At 56.9% G+C, this 17,432-nt stretch overlaps 1 protein-coding gene across 4 annotated transcripts in view; it reads right to left on the bottom strand.

Annotated features, from left to right (window-relative positions):
- Window positions 1–2,296: 2,296 nt before the first annotated feature.
- Window positions 2,297–17,432, bottom strand: part of RAP1GAP2 (RAP1 GTPase activating protein 2) — a 50,859-nt gene continuing 35,723 nt past the window's right edge. For 3 of the 4 annotated variants that reach the window (XM_059486954.1, XM_059486956.1, XM_059486955.1), the window contains 20 exons: window positions 17,000–17,032; window positions 16,477–16,686; window positions 15,972–16,075; window positions 15,412–15,490; window positions 15,009–15,062; window positions 14,680–14,763; window positions 13,720–13,820; window positions 12,967–13,096; window positions 12,618–12,773; window positions 12,068–12,139; window positions 11,583–11,669; window positions 11,240–11,374; window positions 8,478–8,612; window positions 8,267–8,385; window positions 8,022–8,135; window positions 7,445–7,562; window positions 6,808–6,934; window positions 5,581–5,660; window positions 5,369–5,404; window positions 2,297–4,622 (listed from right to left, as the gene is read on the bottom strand). In XM_059486954.1, the coding sequence (XP_059342937.1) occupies window positions 5,396–5,404; window positions 5,581–5,660; window positions 6,808–6,934; window positions 7,445–7,562; window positions 8,022–8,135; window positions 8,267–8,385; window positions 8,478–8,612; window positions 11,240–11,374; window positions 11,583–11,669; window positions 12,068–12,139; window positions 12,618–12,773; window positions 12,967–13,096; window positions 13,720–13,820; window positions 14,680–14,763; window positions 15,009–15,062; window positions 15,412–15,490; window positions 15,972–16,075; window positions 16,477–16,686; window positions 17,000–17,032 (1,947 nt within the window). In that variant the 3' untranslated portion in view covers window positions 2,297–4,622; window positions 5,369–5,395. The remainder of the gene's footprint in view (window positions 4,623–5,368; window positions 5,405–5,580; window positions 5,661–6,807; window positions 6,935–7,444; window positions 7,563–8,021; window positions 8,136–8,266; window positions 8,386–8,477; window positions 8,613–11,239; window positions 11,375–11,582; window positions 11,670–12,067; window positions 12,140–12,617; window positions 12,774–12,966; window positions 13,097–13,719; window positions 13,821–14,679; window positions 14,764–15,008; window positions 15,063–15,411; window positions 15,491–15,971; window positions 16,076–16,476; window positions 16,687–16,999; window positions 17,033–17,432) is intronic. The other variant, XM_059486957.1, reaches the window with a different exon arrangement.

Genomic DNA, 17,432 nt, shown 5'->3' with positions numbered 1-17,432 from the left:
GGCTCAGCTGGTTCCATGCCCTCACCTGGTTTTCAAAGGAAAGTTCCCCAAAAGCTCCTCTAAAGCTGTTACTACATGGCCACACACACAGAGCACGTATATGGACACAAAATATGTTATTTATTGTGAATTTTGCAAAGACACATTTAAGCAACAAAATATACATTTGTGAACCTTTAGTTTTATACATAACAATCTGCTACCATAGCAATAAATTAAATATACATTATTTACAACAGACATAGGTCACCAGAAACTACAAAGCACTGCCTCTCTACATCAAAAATAAACTTTGTCAGATACATTTCTCCAGGATTCATAGTCACTCTATAAACTCTCCTCACATTCTCTGCTGTAAGCGCAGCGTTCCCTTTGCAGGACGCGGGCAGTGCTACATTCACTGGGGCGGTGGGAGCGTGCGGGGCCGGGCAGGGCTGAGCGGGGCAGCGACGGCAGAGCGGGACCCGCCGGGCTCGGCACCGGCACCGGCACCGCCCGCGGCCGAGATCCGGCCCGGAACAGCCCCCGGCGGCACAAACAGCCCGGGGACGCGCCTGCCGCTCCCGGGGACCCTCAGAGCTCGGGGAAGAAACGGAGTTTGTGCTTGCGATGCCCTGCTTCCCTCACAAAAAGCAATTCCTGTTGTGCTTCGGCTCTGTGGCCTTTCGAGACGATGCGAGTGCGTGCCAAGAGCTCTGCCGAAGGGAAGCCCAGGCAGGGCAGGGCAGGGCTGTGCCAGCCCGGGGCAGCCGCGCACCGGCCCCGGCCGAGGCGATGCCCCCGCAGGGAAAGGTCCCGCACCGGACCCGGAGCAGCGGCCCCAGGGGTGCAGCTGCACCTGGGCTGGGCCGAGCGAGGGGCTGCAGCACCAGCAGGCAGAGGGGGAGCACCCCCAGCCACAGGGACCTCCCTGCAGAGGAGGTCAGAGACCCCCAGAAACGCCTCCGCACAGCGGGGGCTGCCCCACCACCCCCCTAAGGCATTTCTGAGCCCCCTCTGCTCCCTCTGCCATGTCACTTCTGAGGAGGACAGAAGCTGTGTGCTTGGAAACAGTGGAATCAGAAAGGAAAATGCACTGCCCAGTAATTCTAGTGTCAGTTAAGGATCCTTTCCTTTATATATATAAATATATATATTTTATACATATATATATATCCCTTTCATATATGTATAGATGTGTAAGTGTCACTTATGAGCACAAAACATTTTGCAAGATATCTACAGGAGCACCTGCACGGCCGCTGGCAGCGCAGAAGTGCCCGGGATGCGGCAGGAGCCCTGCGGGGGCGGCTGGAGCCCGGCCAGAGTGGGGCAGGGCAGGGCAGGGCAGGGCAGGGCAGCCGACCCCGCCGCTGGAGGGCACACAGCGGGCTCCATCCCCCTGGCGAGGAGCGCTGCGGGAAATGCACCCAGGAGCACTGCGGGACATGCACCCAGGAGCCCTGCGGGAAATGCACCCAGGAGCGCTGCGGGACATGCACCCAGGAGCCCTGCGGGAAATGCACCCAGGAGCGCTGCGGGACACGCACCCAGGAGCGCTGCGGGACACGCACCCAGGAGCGCTGCGGGACATGCACCCAGCAGCACTGCGGGACATGCACCCAGGAGCCCTGCGGGAAATGCACCCAGGAGCACTGCGGGACACGCACCCAGGAGCCCTGCGGGACACGCACCCAGGAGCGCTGCGGGACACGCACCCAGGAGCGCTGCGGGACATGCACCCAGCAGCGCTGCGGGACACGCACCCAGCAGCGCTGCGGGACACGCACCCAGGAGCGCTGCGGGACACGCACCCAGGAGCGCTGCGGGACACGCACCCAGCAGCGCTGCGGGACACGCACCCAGGAGCGCTGCGGGACATGCACCCAGCAGCGCTGCGGGAAATGCACCCAGCAGCGCTGCGGGACATGCACCCAGCAGCGCTGCGGGACATGCACCCAGGAGCGCTGCGGGACACGGCCCCTGGAGCCCTGCGGGAAATGCACCCAGGAGCGCTGCGGGACACGGCCCCTGGAGCCCTGCGGGACATGCACCCAGGAGCGCTGCGGGACACGCACCCAGGAGCCCTGCGGGACATGCACCCAGCAGCGCTGCGGGACACGCACCCAGGAGCCCTGCGGGAAATGCACCCAGGAGCGCTGCGGGACACGCACCCAGGAGCGCTGCGGGACATGCACCCAGCAGCGCTGCGGGACATGCACCCAGGAGCGCTGCGGGACATGCACCCAGGAGCGCTGCGGGAAATGCACCCAGGAGCGCTGCGGGAAATGCACCCAGGAACACTGCGGGACACGGCCCCTGGAGCCAAACCCGGCCCCAGCGCTGCTCCGGTGGGCTGGCAGGGAGACAAGCCCAGAGCACTGCAACCCTCCCTGAGGCTTCACACTGTTGTCTGCCTGTTAGTCCCGTTCGAATAATTCCCAAACCTATCTAGGTCAAAAAAGAAAGCCACAGTTTCAAGTGAAAAAAAAAAAAGAAAGCAACAAAACAACCAAAAATGCCAAACCAGCTGACAGTAGCCACTGCATCATCTGCTGAAAGATCTCACGGAGATCAACACCCACAGGAATGACAACATCTACAGAACCAAGTGACTTCTCAGAGGAAAAAAACCCAGAGCAGACCCTGGGAGCAAGTCATTGCACCAGTCAGTGTTTCACTCTGCAGCCTCAGGAAATCAGACCAAAGCTTCTAAGAGGCAAATTGGGGGTGGGTTTGAAAGTGCTACTGAAGCATCATCAGACAAGTGCTGAGCAGCAAAGTGTGTGATCCTGAGACACCTACAGCTGCGGGCTGGGCTGAGCACACGGCATGCTCCCCTTCCAAAGGAAACTCAAGGCTTAAACCCTATTGAAATGCAGCTGGCTGGGAGCAGGAGGGAGCATGCCCACGGGAGTTATTGGTATTTACTAGACCGACACAGCACTTAGGGCCGGTGAAACTGTTCCCTGCCTTTTCACAACTGTTCTCCTTTTTTAACTTGGTTCCCCCCCACCCATCATAGCTACAGCCTTCCCCATGGATTAATTCCAGCACCTGTGTGAACCGGGTCTAAGACTCTTGGAGAGCACCTCCCTGCAGGACCAGGGTGAGCAGAGCACGTCCTGCTTGCCTGGGCTCGCCTCTGGCCAGGGAGATGACAGGAGGAGGGCAGGTGGTGGCTGAACCCCATGAGCACTGGCCCCAGAGAGGGGAGCAGGAGCAGGCACAGCCAGGGCTGCTCCAGGAGCACAGCTCTGCCCCTCTGAAACCTCTGCCAGGCGCTTTGTGCTCTTGGAGCACCCACGGGGGAAGGTGGCTTTGGCACTCAAAGTCCTGCTTTCAGTAGGAATCACAAACCTGAAGAACGGCGTTCACTTGAGACTGAGAACCTGATTTCATGAGGGTGTCCAAAGGTCACAGGCTGGGGAGACAGGGGGGAATATCTCTGCAGCATCATGGCCTGTCTTCCGTGGGAAAATGGGTAAGGGAAATCTATGGGCAATGTGAAATTTACGGACAGGCTTCAGGAAACTTCACATGAAGCTCCATAAAAGAGCAAAAGGATTTCTTGGCATATTGAGAGAGGTATTTTCTGGGAAAGGGCATTATCGGAGAGTTACCTTGCAGAATCTATAATCCTTTCATAATAACAAGAGTTTGCTCAAAAGCAGCAGGACAGACTCTGTAAGGGCTGGAGCAGCCTAATGCCTCCCAAATCACCAGAGTTTTATGCATTTGCCTGCCTGGTGATCCAAGCCATAGGGAAAAGCAGAGCCCACCAGGCAAATCCCCTCTGGTTCCAGTTCTAGCACTAAGAAAAGCTAAAGCCGTAATACAGCACAACTTTGGATCACCTTTTCCAGGCCTGTGCCCAGTGTCAGGCAGGGACAAAGAAGGCAGGATGAACCTGCCAAGGAGGATGAGCTGGCTGCTGTCCCCAGCTGCCCTCCCTGGGCCAAGTCACTCATTGCCTCGTGTGCAAGAAACTGAGCAAGTCTGGAGCGAGGGGCTGCCTCTGCCCCAAGAGTTTTGGGGTGTAGGCAGGAGCTGGGGGATGGCTGGAGGGACCCTGCAGACCCCACCCCAGGGAGAGCTGCCCAGGACCCCCCTGGGAGGTTCTGCCCCATTGTCCCCAGAGAAGAGCAACAGCAAACGATGGTGGAAGGTAAACTGCCCCAGAGCCACTAACACCTAGCCTTGGCCTGACCCCCACCCTTCAAAAAACAAACATAAACCCCTGTTTCCCCACTGGTAACTGCAAATAAAGCAGGGAGGGACCTAAACTATGTGGAGGTCTCTCCTGCTGCCCCTCTGCCCAGAAGGAGCTGCCAGGCAACCCAGGGACAGGGGGATGGACGGTGCCACCAGCTGCGGCACTCTGGGCAAGCGCAGGGTGACCAGAAGGGGACATGGCCCTGGCCAGGAGTGCAGCACAGGCAGGGACAGTCCCCTCCTGCACGCAGAGGGGCACAGGGCTGTGCTGCACAGCACAGGGTGAGAAGGTGGCTGTCCCTGTCAGGACAGGGCTGCAGCAAGGTGAGAGCTCTGTTCTGGTGTGTGGGTGAGGGCACCTCGCTGCCCATGGCTGGGGCGTGCGTGCTCCATGGGGTGTTGAAGATTTTTCCCTTTGTTGAAACATTCTGTGCAGAGAAGAAAAGGATAAAAGTCAGGAGTGTGGAAGGAGAATATTCCCACCCCGGAGGTGCTGGCTGTGAAGCACCTGTCCCAGGGAGGGAGCTGATGCCACAGCAGTGCCCTTCCCCAAAACACCAGGCCACCCATCACTCCCAGGCTGTGGGAGAAGGAAACCCAGTGACTGGGTGAAAAGCCCAGCTTTTGAGACCCATGCTTTCAGAAATATAACTTTCTTTCATTTCAAGTTCTATGGGCTCTTCTGCTCAGTTTTGTTCTTCCTAATGACACCCTTAATTCCATGGAACAGAAGGAACCCAGGTAAATCCCACTGAGTTCCCTTTACCTCTGCCCATGAAATCCATCTCGTGTATCTTCTGTTTCCCCTTGGATTTTTGGAATGGGTAAGGGCCTGCACTGCCTTTCCACCCCAGTGCCCAGAGCACAGCACAGCAAACCTGGAGATGGGCACCAGTGTTTGACAGAGGTTAACTGGGGAAACTGCAGCCTGCTGGGCTGACCTGGGAGCAGGTGCAGGAGCACGGTGCTGCAGACAGGAGCAGCAGCGCTGCTGGGTGCACACTGCCACGCACCCCTGCCCTTTCCCTCCCTCACCTACAGCAGCATCCAGGGTGTTCCAAGGCACAGCATGGATCCCACAGCAAGAACAAGCAGAGTGAGCAGCTGTGGGTAGCTGAACACAGCTGGCCCCCAAGCAGCCTTTTTGCACAAAGCAAAACACACCAACACTCACCTGTGACAAGTTCATGACTTCCTCCTGCTAGTGGCTCTATGAGAAAGAACAGAACACGGGGTGGGTTGCAAACAAAGGGGCAAGAAGTCACAAAATCCCTTCCCTTTTCTCCCCCATGGGCCCAGAGGCACACCCAGAGCCCAGAGGCCCATGCCAGGCAGGGAGGACACAGCTGGCAGCATCCACCAGTGAGAGAGAGCCCTGGCACCTACCAGGCTGGAGCTGCCATGGCTGAGCTTGTCAAAGCGAAACTTCAGGTTGGACCTTGGAGAATTTCTGTTCTTTAGATCTGCTGGAGGGAGAGGACAAACAAAGAACAAAAATAATAAACTGTGAACAAAAATATTTGCTGTAGTACTGGCTGCACTCGTCCAGCTAGGCACTTTAATAGGCTGTCAGGAGTGCTACCAATATTTAGTCTGCCTTGGCTGAATGTTTGGCAAAAGCTGTATATTAAGTGTTTGCGATGGAACAAATTGAGGCTTAATTACATTTCACAGTCTTTCTCCTGGAAATGCCACTGAAAAGGCTACAAGGAATGACTGATCCATATAATGTATGGGTGGATTTTCATGTTCTTGGCAGGAAAAATACAAAATAAACACTTCAAGCATTAAAAGGGGCTGGTTTAAGGGTTCAGAAAATCACTTATGAAGTAAGGAGGAGGACCTGTGGGGTGCTGAGACACAAAAAGCCTGCCTGCACTCCATGGTCCCATTTTGCCTGCGACACTCCCAGTTACTGAGCTGTTTGGGTCTATTTGTGCTTCCCGGCTGTTTCAGAAACAGCTCCTCAGCTGACAGTGTGTCTCCACGTGGCTGCTGGTGCCTTGTGGCAGGCTCTCTGTAGCTCAAGGAACCAGAGCCATGGGGATTTGTGGGCGAGGGGTGGCTGTGGCCATCCCATCTCACTGCACCCTCACCACAGAACGGGCCAGCAAAGAGCTTTTCCTGCCTGTTTGGCCCTTCTGAGCTGCACGTCATTGAGCAAATCATCCAGATGAAATGGATGGAGCTGGTGAGTGGGTTGGCACGAGAGGAATGGAGCCAAGACCACGGGAAGCTGATTGTTAATTAAGTAATTGTGAGTCATGGCTCAGCCTCTGGAGACAGAGTTTCCACGACTACTGCACATGCTTGTCAGGGGAGACAGAGGGAACAAAGCCACAGCAAGAGCCACCTCTGCACTCTAATTGAGGAAGGAAACCAATTCCCCATGGAACTAACCACAGCACATGGGGCCATGTGTCCAGAGCAGCCCTGCCAGGATGGGGCTGCCCCACACCCGTGGGTGCCCGCCCTGCCATGGTGGGCACGGCTGCTGCTTCACCCTGGGGCAAGGCTGGGAGTGGGCTCCTGCATCCCCACCCACCCCACAGGAACCCGGGGCTGTGGCTTTGGGCGGCTCCAGGAGGGGAAGGCAGAGCTGGCCTGACCCACCTGTGGGGCTCCTGCTCATGATGACGGGGGTGGCCGCGGCCCCCGCGCCGGGGCTGTCGCTGCCGGGCGAAGCGCTGTACACAAACACCTCCTGCTTGAACGGTGACGCCGTGGAGGGCTGGCTCCCCTGCTCACACACACAGCACATGGCTCCTCCTGCACACAGGCCTTCCACGCACCCTGCCAACGCCCCACTGCCCCCGGGCCCGCTGCAAACACTGGCCTGGGCAGAGCGAGCAGTGCCCAGGGCATTCCAAGGCTCACTGGGGTGCCACGGAATCACAGAGTGGTTTGGTTCTTGGTTTGGAAGGGACCTTAAAGACCATCTACCAGACCCTCCCTGCCATGGGCAGTGACACCTTCCACCGGCCCAGGCTGCTCCAGCCCTGTCCAACCTGGCCTTAGACACCTGCAGGGATGGGGCAGCCACAACAGCCCGGGCCCTGCCAGGCACACCACCCTGCACACACCATCCTCCCACAGCCAGGGACGGGCTGAGCCCCTGCGCCTCAGCAGCGAGGAGGCACCTGGGGGCCGGCAGGCACATCCCACTCAGAGCCCGGGGCCCTGGGGGCAGCAGGGAGCTCAGGGAGCCCAGGGAGCGGGGAACGGGCCACGGGGAGGGTTTGGTACCCACCACGCTGTCGTACTCCTCCAGGGTCTCGCTCTCCCCCGCCGTGCTGCTGAAGCTGCTGGTGCTGGAGGAGGAACGGGAGATGTTCGACCGCCCGTTCTCTTTCAGCTTGATAAAAGGCCTAGAGAGAGGCGGAACGAAGGAAGGGCGCGTGGCTGTCACCAGGGCAGCGTGTCCCTGGGACTGGGACGGGGACGGGCCCTCCTGCACACCCCGGAGCACAGTGCTGCCGCAGGAATGAACCTTTGGCATGCTTCAGCACATAACCACCTCCAAAGGCGTGGGACAGGGCACAGGGTGGGTGCCAGCAGGAAACCCTAGGTGGAGCTGAGTTCGCCTTGGCAGGGAGGAACAGGCACAGCAGCCTTCCACGTCCTGAGGATTCGGGCAACCTCGGTCTAATGCTGCTCTTTGCTCTTCTTTGTAAAACCAAAAAGGAGCTGGGCTCAAGAACCACCAGAATCTTTTCTCCCTTAATATCAAACTTATTTACAGTGAAATTTAGATATGGTTTTGTTTGACAAATTCCTTGACGTCTGCTGAGCTGTGGGGGAAGGAGGACGGGCTCCTCCTGGCTCACCTGTCTTTGTTGGGGCATATTTCAGGGGAGCTGGGGTTGGATGAGGTTTCAGATTTCATCTCTTGGGAAGAATGTCCCAAATCTGGTGTCTTCTGGGCTCCAGAAACACTGTCGCTGAGGGCACAAAGAGACAAGTTGCATGAGTTATACAAGAGATTTTAAAAGGATGGTCAAATTGTACTACCTGACACCAGCTATAAACTGTGAGAGTGGCAGAGGCTCTACAGGCACCACCACAAACTCACCACCTTGTCCTGCTCTCTGCCTGGCTCTCTGATGTCGTGTGCAGGCGGGGGAACAGCCCTGAGCGGCGCTTGATGGGGCTCCTGGACTGGTTCTTGGCAGCAACAGCTGGGACAGGGGGCTGGCAGCAGAGAACAGTCTGGGTCTGAGAGCCCCTCTGGCTGTGCAGGGCTGGGAGGAGGCAGGGACACAGGGACACAGGGACATGCTCACCGAGAAGGTGGTCTTGGTCACCTCGCTGTTGTGGGCAATGCCCCCACTGAGGCTGCCTGGGATGCCGCTACCATGGTGCTTCTTCTGGCTGCCCACCATGGTCTCCATGGAGTGGCTGCGCACCCGGATGGCTCTCTGTGCCAGAGGGGACAGGGACAGCAGGTCACCACCAGGGGAGTGCTGTCCCCAGAACTCCTCCCCGGGCACAAGGGAGAGCCACCCCCTGTGCCTCCCCGAGAGCAAGCACACCCCAACAGCAGCACAGCTGAGCACGGCTGCCCTTGGGGAGCTCCACAGCCACCACAGGATCAGATTTTCCCCCACTGCTCTGTCATATCAAGGACTCCATCTCTGGGACCAGGAGATGCGGACACAAGCCCCAAGCCCCAAGCTCGCAGACCCCTCAGCAGGAATGGGAACCACAGCCAAGCCATAAGCCTTGTTTGTGTGCACACCCTCCACAATTCTGCCTGGACTCAGAGAGGACGGATCCTCTCCTGCCTTTCTTGCACCTCTCCTGCACCTCTCCAGCCTACTCAAAACAGCCCCTGAGCTGGAGGCTTCACAGCCACATGAAAGTGCTTCTGTTCTTCAGCAAGCTGCTGCTTGAGAATACATTTAGCCTGAACCCCTGCTGTGGCTTCTGGTTTGGTTTATGCACCTCTGGAAGGGACTGGAGGTGAGCTGTGCAGCACTGGCCCCACGGCAGCCACAGGCCCTCCCTGCTCCCGTGGATCCTCATTTCTCCACGTCCCTTCCCTCACTCCTCACATCAGCAACCTTCTCCATTCTCCTCTCAGCTATTCCCTCAGCCATGGCTGCTCCAGGCCCTGAACCCCAGCCCAGGTAAAGGGTAAATGAGCCATGGCAGGCCAAATTCCCTGGGTGCCAGCGCTGCATCTGCAGCATGCAGGCTGTTTGCTGCTGGCTCTGGGGCTCATGGAGCCACAGGGGGACCTGCACAGGGTGAGAGGAACTGCAGCCCTGAGCTCTCACCGAGCCTGCAGTGCTGCAGACCACGGTCCCAGCAGCCCCTCCTGCCCAGCCAATAATGAACATCAGGCAAGAGTCCATCAGACTGCATTTATTTGGGTCAGCAGCATTGACATACAATTTGATGTCGTTTTAGGTAAAAGTGATCAGTTGTTTTGCTGCAAAGCAGCAGCCACAGGCACTCCCACCCTGCAGGCTCCTGTCCAGGGCTGTGGAACTCTGTGGGGTTCCCCAACAGCCCAGCCCTGAGGAGGGGCTCCTTTCCCCACACAAGAGGCAAAGGCACCTCTCACTCACTCACCCAGAGCCCAGCAGAACTGAGCTCTGCTCACTTCTGAGAACTGGTCCCCTGGCCAAGGGGATGGGTCTGTAGGCTGGGTCATGGGTGCAAGGCAGCGAGCAAAAAGGTACAGTGGGGACAGGTGTGAGCCCTGCAGCCTTTGTCAAGGGGACCAGGTGTGAGCCCTGCAGCCCTCCTTTACCATGGGGACCAGGTGTGAGCCCTGCAGCCTCCCTGCATGATGGGGACAGGTGTGAGCCCTGCAGCCCTCCTGTGTGATGGGGACAGGTGTGAGCCCTGCAGCCGCCCTTTACCGTGTGTGCTCCCGTCACTCCCAGAGCACGCGGTGCAGGATGTAAGCCAGCAGGCAGCCCAGCAGCGCGGGCCCGAGGCGCCCCACACGGACCACGGGGCTCACCTCCCACCCCAGCACTCCCTGCAATGCCAAGAGAGCACGGGCTGTCTCCTCACACACACACAGTGGGCCAGAACATCCCTGCCCAAACTCAGCGCTGAGACCTGACGTGAACGTTGCGGTGTACGACTGACTGTGCCCTTCCTACATGTCTCACACTGGAACAGACACACCTGAGCCTCTGCAGCGGGGTCTGGGGAGCTGTGCACCCTCCTCCCCAGCCCCATTCCCCCATTCACCATCTCACTTGTCTGTGCTACAGACACAGCCATGCCTGAGATAACAGCAGGAACTGTCCCAGCAGGCCCAGCAGGACAGGCCCCTGCCCAGACAGCGACAGCCACCCAGCGCCAGCCCCTCCGTGCTGCAGGGCAGCTGCACCACAGGCACCTGGCAGTGGCTCACCCCTCATGCTTAGGTGCTGCCCCTCCATCTCCAGGGTGTCCCTGCTGCCCAGCCAGCCACTGTCCCTGCTGCCAGTGGCTGCTCAGAGTTTCCCCCACAGCACTTTACCCACTCCTTTTCCTCCAGCCCACATCACCTGCTTTCCCTCCCGTCACCCAGGCTCCCTGGCACACTCAGCACCCCTTCCCCACTCCACACCCAGCATGCTATTTCTGTTTTAAGCACAATGACCACCACCCACTTGCTGTGGCGGCTGCCCCAGGCATCCGTCCTGCTCCCTGTCCCGCAGCAGTGCCAGCTAGCAGCCAGAACATGAGCAGGACATGTCCTGCCACAGCAGAGCCCAGCTGCAGGCACACTCTGTGGCACGGGCCTGAACTGAGACCCCTCTGGGGACACGAAATGCTGCAGCACACTGGCACAGAGTGCTCAGGAGCTCTGGAGAAGTCACTCCAATGGGGACACTCCCCAACAATGCCACCGTGCCAGTTTTTGCTTGCTCCCACCGGGACCAGCTCAGGCACTCGGCAGGCTGGGCGGGCAGTGGTGGCAGCTGCCCCCACCTCCTCTTGCCATCCTACCCTCGGGGGACATCTCTTGTCCCCCAGCATGCACTCTGCCAGCCCCAGGTGCCTTCTAGCCCTGCTGCTGGCAAGGGCAGGGCTTTACCTTGAAAGACTCCAGGAAGCCTCCGTGACCGCCATTCTCCATCTTGTCCTCCTCGGGCCCCAGCCCCAGCATGGTCTGCGTGTGCCCGTGCAGCTCGTCGTGCAGGTTGTCCAGCAGGGCAGCCCGTGTCCGGTCCTGGGGAGAGCCAGGGCTCAGCCAGGGCCCGGGAGGAGCAGTGGCACTGACCCACAGCCCAGCCCGTCCTCTGGAGGAGACAGCCACCCATGGGCAGCGCCTCTCGTGCCTGCGAGCACTGACCCAGCTCGGCAGGGAAAGGCGGCTCTGGGGAGGGCTGGCACAGCCCCCAGAGCTGCCCCAGGCAGGGACACGGGGGCAGCGTTACCTCCAGCTTGGCAAACTTGTCGGACTTGCAGCAGGCGTTCTCAGCATTGATGAGCTTGGTCAGCAGGAACTCCCGGAACTCGGGGCTCTGCGGGGACAGAACCGAGGCACAAAACACCCTCCAGCTCAGGACTCTCTGTGTCTCTGGTAGCAAGCTGTACCAACCCAAAACCCAAGCTCTCAGCACCTGGCAGTGCCTCCAGGTGTGGAAGCATTGGTGGAAACCCAGGGGGTTTGAGGGGCTCGCCTGCACCAACACAGTGCCCCAGCACCAGAGCTGCGGCTGCTGCCTTGCTCAAGTAATGCCATGCTGTGGTGCACGGCCACTCACCCTACCATAAACACCAGGGGCCCCAATGGAAACCAAAATTAATGCAGGTCGATTCCAGCAGTCCTGTTTTCCCCAAGCCAGTGTGCATGGACACACCTCGGACACGCACATCTACATTTCTACATCTTGGAACACGCTTCCCTGGCAGCCCCTACCTTCTGGAACACCGGCGGGCTCGGCAGGGGCGGGCCAAAGGAGGGAACATCTTCCCGGGCTGTGACTGACACCTGGGGAGCCAAGAGACGTGTTATTCCCACGGGTGCGGCAGGATAACAGGGTCTGTGCCACCTACACCCAGGTGATATGTCAGACTGTTCCAAGGCACATTCAAATGCTCAGGATCATCAAAACTCTTTAACAAATGAGCTGTTTCACAAACATGTATTTCATGTACTACTGTCTGCATACACACACATTCTGTCACAGTGCATACATAACATACCTGTGTGCACACGTGTGTGTGCTCAGCACACAGGTACAAGTCCCCACCAGGCCTAACACTGACTGCATCACTGAGCACAGGGCAAGTGCCCAGGGCAGCCTGTGCCAGGGCTCACCACCCTCAGAGGGAAGAATTTCCTGCTAATCTCTAATCTAACCCTACTTTTGCAAGTGGGAAGCCATTCCCCCTCGTCCTGTCACTCCATGCCCCTGTCAAAAGATGCTGAAGCAAAACTGTGTGGGTGACACTGGGACTGGCCTCACCTTGTATGCTGTATTGTCTGCCTCGGGGTTCTCCACCTGCACCACGATGTAGGCGTGCAGGAAGTTGGAGGCAATCATGTCTGGCACGAATGGCGTGTTCTCCTCTTGGAAGATAATTGCCACTATGTCGTTGCCAATGTGCCTCTTCCTCTGGAGCTAAACCAGCAGGCAGAACATTGGGTCAGTAAAACCAGGCAGCTCTGCTCCTGCAGCAGCAAGTGCCAGTCCCATGCCGGGGAGCCAAGCAGCCCCATCCCACGGGCCACGGCTCAGCAGGGCCCACAGCACTGGGCAGCGTCAGGGCATCCCCACTCAGACCCCTCTGAGCAAGCAGCCACATCTCTCTTACTTGTTGTGTGTCTCCTTCGGTAAAAGGCAGCTTGGTGGAGACATGAAACATTATCTCCCTGTCCCTGAACACCGTGTACACAGACTCCACTCCCGTCTGCCCATGGCTGACATCCAGGCCTCCTCGAAAACTGGAGATCAAGGGAAAGGCGGAGAGAAGCTCAGAGATGTTAATTGAAAGCTTCACAGGGAGCACCAGCGGCTGTCAGGGGACAGGCTGATGAACAGCCCAGCTCATTTATCTTTATCTAGCAGCGAGCAAATGGGAAAGAACAAACCGTGCGTCATGTGCTGCAACCAGCCATCGCTGTCACCAGCCTGAAATACAGGGGGCACACAAGGCAGGGCTGGTCAGCAGGGCTGACCACGGCCATGGGCACGAGCCGTGGCCTCCCCATCCCTCACCAGCAGCGGGGGTCTCTGCCTGCACGGTGGGACTGCCCGGAGGCACCCGTGGCTGAGCCGCGACGCCCGGCACAGCACATTGCCACAGACTGCCTTCCATCTACGGCTGAATATAGCCAGATTTTATCACAACCTCAAAGCTGCAGGAAAAGAAATTTTTCTCTCTTGGCAGCTCCAATTTTTTTTTAACTCCCCCAGCCTTGAAAAACAAGCCAAAACTATATTTGCTTCTGCTCCGCACATCCCGCTCAAGAGCGAGATGACTTCTGTTCTCACACATAGATATTTTTACATATGACATGGTCTCTTGTTAATGTATTTGTAAAATCATCCTTTTTATTTAACTTACCCTTTGAAGTCCTGGAGAGTTATGGTGTCTCCCAGAAAACTTAAGAAGTTCTTGAAGGCAGTGCTCTCTTCATTATTGCCAAACAGCTCCTCCTCTTGTGTCTACAAAACACAGGGTGTATGTGCTGACAGCCCCAATTTCCCTGCCTGTCCAATCCCCTGCCACCTCCAGCTCCACCCATGGTGTCCTGGGGTCTGACCAGCACCTTGTTCCCTGGTGTCCTGCACAGCCACAGGCTGCTCCCCACCTCTGCTCCCCAGCTGGCACCACCACACTCCCCACCAGCACCATCCACGGGCTGCACAGCCCACTCAGCACCCAGCACAGCCCAGGGCAAAGCTGCTGAGAGCCTCCTCTGAGCCCCAGCAGGGCCTTAGGACAATGTCCAGGAAATACCAAACCAGAAGTGAATCCTCTGTTGAAAAATCCCTAATCATCTCCTGCTTGCTGTATTTCAAAACAATGAGACCCTAATTACAGCCTTGCACGAGTCACTCAATCCAACCGAAAATGCAATATGTAGAGTGCCTGTCAGAGTAATTCTCAGTGAGTTCTGAGGCTGAGTTCTGCACTCCCCATCCAGAGTACCCCTGCTAATGACAGCACTTTCAGCAAGCACCTCTCTTCAGAGCCCACAGTCCCTCCAGACAAACGTAGCTGTTTAGCTGTCTAAACATATATCTGATTAAAATACCACGCCTGCTAAAATCCATTTTCACATCCGCTTTTCCCTACAGCAGCTTGTGGGCTGATTTCCATACTGAGACTTTTCAGTCATATAATTTTTTAATGAGTGGGGAAAACATCCGAGCAATGAGAAACACAGTCAGTGAGGACAGCCAGTGCCACAGGGTGCTGCACATGGCAGAACCAAGGTCAGAGTTGAGCCTGTGCTCCTGAAACATGGATCTCTGGGATCACTGGGACATGCTCCATGAAAGCAGCGTGGGGACAACTCACCTGCCTGAACTTCTGATAGATCACACCAAACTTGAACGTGTTGTTGACCTCATGCTCATCATAGGACACTATCATCTGGGATGCCTGCAGGAAAGCAAAATGCCAATAGTTTCATCTGGTGGTTCAAAATGTGATGGCCAAAAGATCCATGAAGAGGGGTGAGGAGAGCCCACCAGAGCTGCAGCAGGGTACAACAACAGCTGGGCAGCATCAGGGGAGTGGAAGGGGGAAAGAAGCCAAATTCCCAAATAATTAGGCTAAAAGTTTTCAACAGTGGCCCAGGGTGTGGTTCTCAGTGTCCCACAACCAACTTGGGCAAGTTAGCTCACCTTGGGGTAGAGAACCGGGTTAAACTTCAGCCCAGAGGCATCGTCACAGAAGGCCTGTGGGCAAGGGGAAGGAGCAGTGAGTGCCAGGTCCTGGGCCAAAACTTCAGCCATCAATGTCTTATAAAGAAGCCAAATACAGTCTCCAATGGCAGGAGCTCCCCACATCCACCATTGGGATGCCCCATGGCCTGGCTGGCCCCGACTGAGGATGCAGCAAGCCAGGTCCCAGGTCCCTCCGTGTCAAAGGAGAGCCCCTTGCTCTCCTTGCAGGAAAACAACAGCACCACCCAAGTGCCCCTTGACCTGAGAGCCCAGGCACTGCTGCCCAACACTGCCCAGCACTGCCCAGCACTGCCTGGCACAGGCTTTGCTGCACGAGTTCCAGCCAAGCCAGAAAATTCACCTTTGCAATCTGGGGGATACTCGGGAGTTTGCTGAATCCTGCCAATGGGATCCTTTCATGCAATGTCTTCACTTTAGACCTGGCAAAGAAACAACGAGCACACAGATGTCAGAGTGTCTACAGCAAAGCAGCACCCGCTGTTGGGAAACACAGTTGTGCCGCATTTGTTGGGCCTGGTTAGTGAGCAAAGGCTCAATTTGTCTTCTCATCTCTTAAAATATTCATAGTTCGAGGGAAATGACACAATGGTTCAGACATGCTGGGTCCTGTCAGCTTATGGACGGATAGTGAGAGAAGTGATTGGTGTTATCCCAGGGAGGATTAAACCCCAGAGGTTTATGTGCAGTTCCAGCAGGTTTAGTGACAGATCAAAGTCTCACGTTCATTATCAGGTTTAGGCAGTCCCAGCACAGAAACACAGGGATGCTGCCACTGCCTCCCATCCCACCCAGATCCCTCCACATGCTGCCAGTCCAGCCCAAGCACCTGCTGTAGAAACAGAACCAGGGACTCACAAAGAGAGAATATTTTGTTAAACAAAGATTTTTTTTTTTCTGTACCTGAGTATAACCCTTAAATATTCTGTGCCATCTGTCTCCTCGCATTTAACAGAAAGGATCAGATTTCCAAGGCTGCTGGCTGTACAGTAGAAATTTAAATGATCCTAAAAATAGAAAACAGCATGTTAGCAGCTGGGAAGCAACGCGCCGATGGCAAGGACACTGCCTGGCCACTCACCTGCCACCCCACAGCCTCCCACCGCCCCCCCTGCACCCCTTGCGAGGAGCAGGGCTGTGAGCAGGAGGGCAGGGGCTGCCCTACAGGCCCCGTGTCTGGCTGCGCCCCAGGGGCAGCAGGCCCAGAGCCAACAGCCCCATTGGTGTCACAGGAGACCTGTGCCTGTGGGGCTGGGCAAAGCCACACGTGTGGCCATCACTGCCATGCTGGGAACCCACGACTGCTCCATTCCCTGCAAGGAGGGAAATTGTAAAACTTGCCCATTTTGCTCTCAGCCGGAGAGTTTTCTTAGCCAAAGGGTTGAGCCCGTGGGGTGGAGAAACCCACCTTCCCCAGGAAATGCTTGCGGTAGGCTCTGGCCTCTCCCTTGCACTCCAGCTTGTAGCCATAGGTGCTGGGGCTGAGGTTTTCCTCCTCCTCCTCGCAGATGCTGCTGTCAGATGAGGTGGGCGTGCCAAGGTTTTCTGGGTCTTCTATCCAGTACCCCCCAAACTGGGGCAGGATGATCAGTGGGTATGGGCTGCCCTTCTCCAGGATCTGCAGAGACATGTGCCACAAGGGCTCAGGCAGGATTGGGGTGTGGATGTGGGATGCAGAGCTCACTGCTCCATGTTTTGCCCCTCTACTGCAGCAGACCCCAGCCCTGGAGGGACAAGTCCAGCCCCTCTCTGAAACCTCTTCTCTGTGACAGAAGAGGGCACATGCTACTGAGGAAAGGCCACAAAGGTAGGGAGGAGGAACATGCTTTATGTAGCTCCTCTCAGAAAGAGAATCTCCACCAATTCCTCTGCCATCAGCAGTTTTGGAAAGGCATTCACCAGAAGGTGTTAAGGGGGTTCAGGGCACCCACCTCATCGATGCTGGGGTACGGGATGTAGTCTTCCTGGAAAAAGGAACCAAAACATCATCCATGACCATCTGCTCCCCCGGCTGTCCCTTAAAACCCCAGCCCTACCCACCCAAGCCAGGGAATGCCTCCAGCACCTGCCGGTCCCTTGCAGGAAGGCACCAATGCAAGCTAAGCCCTGCCTAAAGGGAGTTCCTCCACTGGTGCAACTTCCAGTGCAGTGGCAAACCCCAACCCTTTTGCACAGCTGGGAGCTGACCTGCACTGGGCTGGGCATAAAGCTGGATTAGGGATTTACAGGCACCATGCTCCCATCTCTGCAATTCAATCAGTGCCTTGTTTTTAGATAACATCCAAATCCTTCCCAGCCCTGTGAGTGACTGTCTTTGACAATCACAATAAACCTCCGAGATGGGGGGGACACTTGAAGAGATGC

The sequence above is a fragment of the Ammospiza nelsoni genome, chromosome 21 (assembly GCF_027579445.1).
Source record: "Ammospiza nelsoni isolate bAmmNel1 chromosome 21, bAmmNel1.pri, whole genome shotgun sequence".
Lineage (NCBI taxonomy): Eukaryota > Metazoa > Chordata > Aves > Passeriformes > Passerellidae > Ammospiza > Ammospiza nelsoni.
This window is presented reverse-complemented; position numbering and strand designations above follow the sequence as displayed.